General features: G+C 68.0%; 1 protein-coding gene across 1 annotated transcript; it reads right to left on the bottom strand.

The window, feature by feature from the left end:
- Window positions 1-285: 285 nt before the first annotated feature.
- On the bottom strand, window positions 286-2,909 carry IRF2BP2 (interferon regulatory factor 2 binding protein 2). Its single transcript, XM_068185032.1, has 2 exons — window positions 1,728-2,909; window positions 286-1,480 (listed from the first exon to the last, which is right to left on the bottom strand). Exons 1-2 carry the CDS (start codon window positions 2,758-2,760, stop codon window positions 756-758), a joined length of 1,758 nt encoding a protein of 585 aa, XP_068041133.1. The 5' UTR covers window positions 2,761-2,909; the 3' UTR covers window positions 286-755.
- Between the last annotated feature and the right edge of the window lie 979 nt (window positions 2,910-3,888).

Raw genomic sequence — 3,888 nt, 5'->3', positions numbered from 1 at the left:
GCGCCTCTTGGACACCTCTCCACATCCTACTCCGGTGGCAACTTCCCTTGAGAGAAACAGGGAGCAATTTGGGACTGGATCTGGAGGATCTTCGATCGCACCCCAAGCCACGCGCTTCTGGGAGAAAGCCCTCCTGCTCCCTAAGCTTGCCTGGCCAGTGGGATGGCAAAGGGCATGCCTGCCTTGGCTAGCCACTCTTGTCCCCAGCTGCCTCAGACCAAGCCTGCATGCGACCAGCTCTACAGGACAGGGGCCAGGAATAAGGAATCACAGACAGTAAGGCAATCTTTACAATGTCAGAAAGTGTATTTGGCATTTAAAAAAAAAAAAAAGAAAGGAAAAGAAAAAACAGAAGAAACAAGTGCATACAAATACAGCTAGAAGCATTTCTGGTTTGCCAAGTGCTCTCTAAAAAAAGCAGCGCAAGTCACAGCCTACATTGAACAGTAACTGTCACCAGGGAAGCACAACAAATAGTTGCTATAACAAAAGGGAAAAAAAGAAAAAACGAAACAGAAAAAAAAAGAGAAGAATTAGAAGAAATGCCTTTATAATAAGTACATACCTTTTGTCTTCAAAAAATATAGAAACACAATGTATTCAAAAAAATCAAAATTATACAGCCATGTTTATGAAGTCTACATTTCCCTTGTCTTGGAGATATATATATATATTTATATATATATATTTATAGATATATACAGAATTCGAGCAGTTCGAGTTCAAGGTGACGTCGGGCAGCGAGCGCAGGCGAGTCACGAGTCCCTCTCCTTTTTCACTTTCACATCTCCGGCCAGGATGGTGGCGATCTCCCCTTGCATGAAGGCCCAGGGGACGTTGGAGCCGACCAGGGGACACTTCTCCCCGCTGGGGCAATACACCTCCCCGCTGGCTCCCTGCTGCTTGATGCTCTGCCGGGAGCAGGGGAAGCAGAACTTGTGGGAGGGGACGGAGGGGCACTGCACGAAGTGGGTGTCTTCCAGGCGCTCGTGGCAGAGGGTACAACACAACGGGACGCTGGCGGCGAGGGACGAGTCCGGCAGGCTGGCGGGGTGCACGGGCTCCAGCCCGCCCGCCGCCGCCGCCGCGTTGGCCCCCTGGCCCGGCACCTCCCTGCCGGGGCCCAGCCTTCTTTGGTTCATGGCGGAGGGCGAGGGGGGGCTGCTGCTGTTCCTCCGCGTGGTGGAGTGGACCTGGTTGGCGTCTTTGGAGGCGTGGTTGCCCCCGGCATTGTCCGCCACCAGAATGAGGGCGGCCATGGGGGACTGGCCGTTCTGTGCCGCCTCGGGCGGCGTGGTCCGGTTGGAGTGGGGCGAGGCGGTGGGCGGCGGGGGCGACATGAAGGGGGTGGCCGTCAGCGGCAGCTTCATCCCTTCCGACGGGGTGGACAGCCAGGGCTGCACCTCCCCGTTGATCTTCGGGGGTCCAGCCTCGCCCTCCGGCTCGGGGGAAGGCTTCCTCTTCCGGGCGGCGCGGGCCCCTGCAGCGGCAGAGGTGGGGGGAAGGAGGAGGGTAAGAAGGCAGTGCGGTCACAACGCATCGCCGAGCAACCGCGGAAACGGGCGGCCTCGGCCACCCCCCGGGCACCCGGCTACCCGAGCGGCCGGACCGCCGCCCCGCACGCCCAAACCCGCCCGGCATACCCCGCCCCGCATCCTTGGAGAGCCACCCCTCCCGCCCCGTCGTCCCCGGCCCTGCCCGCCACCCCCCGGTCCCCAGCTCCTCACCTGGCTTGGCCACGGAGCCGTTGGTCTCGTAGCCCAGCAGCCGGCCGCCCGCCATGCCCGGCTCTTTCTTGAATTTGCTGTCGAAGGGGGCCACGGTGTGGCTCCCGTGCTGGTGCAGGGCCAGCAGCGTGTCCCGCACTGTCTTGGGCTTGGCCAGCCACTCCTGCTCGGCGCCCGGCCGGCCCTTGCCCTCCGCGGCCAGCTCCGCCGCGGTCGCCGCCGGCAGGCTCTCGGCAGAGCCGCGCTTCTCCTTGGCGCCACTGTCGTGCTCCCCCGCCGCGCCGCCGCCGCCGCCCGAGGAGGAGGAGGAGGAGACGGAGCCGGGGCGCTTGTGCCCCAGCTCGCCGGGCTGCCCCGCCGCCTGTGCCGCCGCCTGCGCCGCCGCCGCCGGCTGCTGGGGCACGGGAACGGCCATGGGGGCGGGCGCGGCGGAGATGGCGGCCAGCGAGGCGGCGGCCGCGGCGGCGGCGCGGCTGCCCAGACCGCTGATGGCGGCGGGGAGCCCGGCGCCGTTCACCAGCGGCACTAGGGTGGGCGGCACGGCGTGCGTCCGCCGCGGGTTCGGGCTCTGCCGGTTGAGCTCTGGCGGCTCCTCGGGCTTGGGGAAGCCGTTGGGCACCAGGATCCCGTTGACCTGCCGGCCGCCGCCGTACTCGGCGCCCAGGCGGGGCGGCGGCCGCTCGGCCGCCAGCGAGTAGCGCTCCAGGGGCTGCGGCGGGGGCCGCGCTGCCGCCTCCGCCGCCGAGGGGTGGCCGAGCTGCTGCTGCTGCGCCAGGAGCTCCTTGGCGGAGAGCGGAGGCTGCTTGGCGTGGGGCGGTGGCGGGGCCCGGCCCTCGGGGAAGCAGCCGTGCGCCCGCTTCAGCTGCCGCGCCGTGTCGATGACGAACTCCACGCGGTCGGCGCCCTCGTAGTTGACGCAGCCCCGGCAGACGGGCTCGGTGAAGTCCCAGATCATGGCCCAAGGCATGCGGGGCAGATCGCACAGGTAGCACGACTGCCTGCGGGATGCAGCCGCCACCGCCGCCGACGACATGTCCCGGCCCCGGGGCAGCGGCGAGCGCCCCCCGCTCCGGCTTCGGCCGCTGCCTCCTCCGCCCCTCGTCACCGGAGTCCCGACGGGCAGGCTCGGGAGCCGCGGCCGCAGCGGGACCGTCCGCCGGGCCCCCTCCCCCTCGCCTTCCTCTTCCGTGCGCTGGAGCGGGGCGCGGCGGGCGCCCCGGCAGGCAGAGCCGCTGCGGGGAACGCCGCTCCCCTCGCCGTCTCCGCCGGCGGCGCTCACAGGGCGGCGGGGACGCGCATCTCCGCCGCGCGGCTGGCGCAGGGCTGCGGCCGCTGCCGCCCGCACGGCTCCCCCGCTCTCTGGCTACTACGGGGCGGCGCGGGGCGGCGGGGGCCGGCGCGGCGCGGCGGGGCGGGTGGGGCGGGGACTGCCACGGGGGCCGGGGCCGGGGCTGGCGGCGGCGCCGTGCCGTGCCGGGCTCCAGCCGCCACCGCCGCCTCTGCGCGCCGCCGCTACGATTCTTCGACAGTGCCGGCCGCGCCTGCGCGATGGGCGCCCCCGCCCCGCCGCCGCCGCCGCCGCGATCCCAGCCCCGGCCCCTGCCCGCGCCCCCGCCACCGGCACCGGGGGTTCCTCCTGCCGCCGGGGGGCCGCCGTGCCCCCGCCCCGTATGGCCCCCGGGGAGGGCTGTGGGAGCGGAGAGGGACAAGGCGATGGGCGGGGGTGCCCTGCAGCTCCCTCCTTCTTTTCTGATTTTATTTTTATTATTGTTGGGTGTATTACTGTTTCCCTCACCGCCGAGGGGCTTTGCCGAAACCTCCCACCCGTGGGCGCAGCGGTGCGCGGGGCGCCTCCCGCAGTGCGGGGCTCAGTGTACCCCCTCCTGTCCCCCGCCCCGCTCGCCCTGTGACCTTGGACACGGCGCCCCGGCCGCGCCCCGCAGCTGCGAGGTCCCCCCCGCCGGGCCGGTCATCGCCACCTCCGGGCAGGGGCCGGCGCCCCGCCGAGCAGTGCTGGGCTTTGTTCTCCCCGCCGGAGCAGGAGGAGGCACCATTAGGAATAAATGTAACGATTACCCAGCTTTTTTTTTTTTTTTTTTTTTCTTAACTGTTGTCATTGTGCACAGGAAATAGGACGTTCTAGATTTCCTGTCATTTTAAA

The sequence above is a fragment of the Anomalospiza imberbis genome, chromosome 3, assembly GCF_031753505.1.
Source record: "Anomalospiza imberbis isolate Cuckoo-Finch-1a 21T00152 chromosome 3, ASM3175350v1, whole genome shotgun sequence".
Lineage (NCBI taxonomy): Eukaryota > Metazoa > Chordata > Aves > Passeriformes > Viduidae > Anomalospiza > Anomalospiza imberbis.
This window is presented reverse-complemented; position numbering and strand designations above follow the sequence as displayed.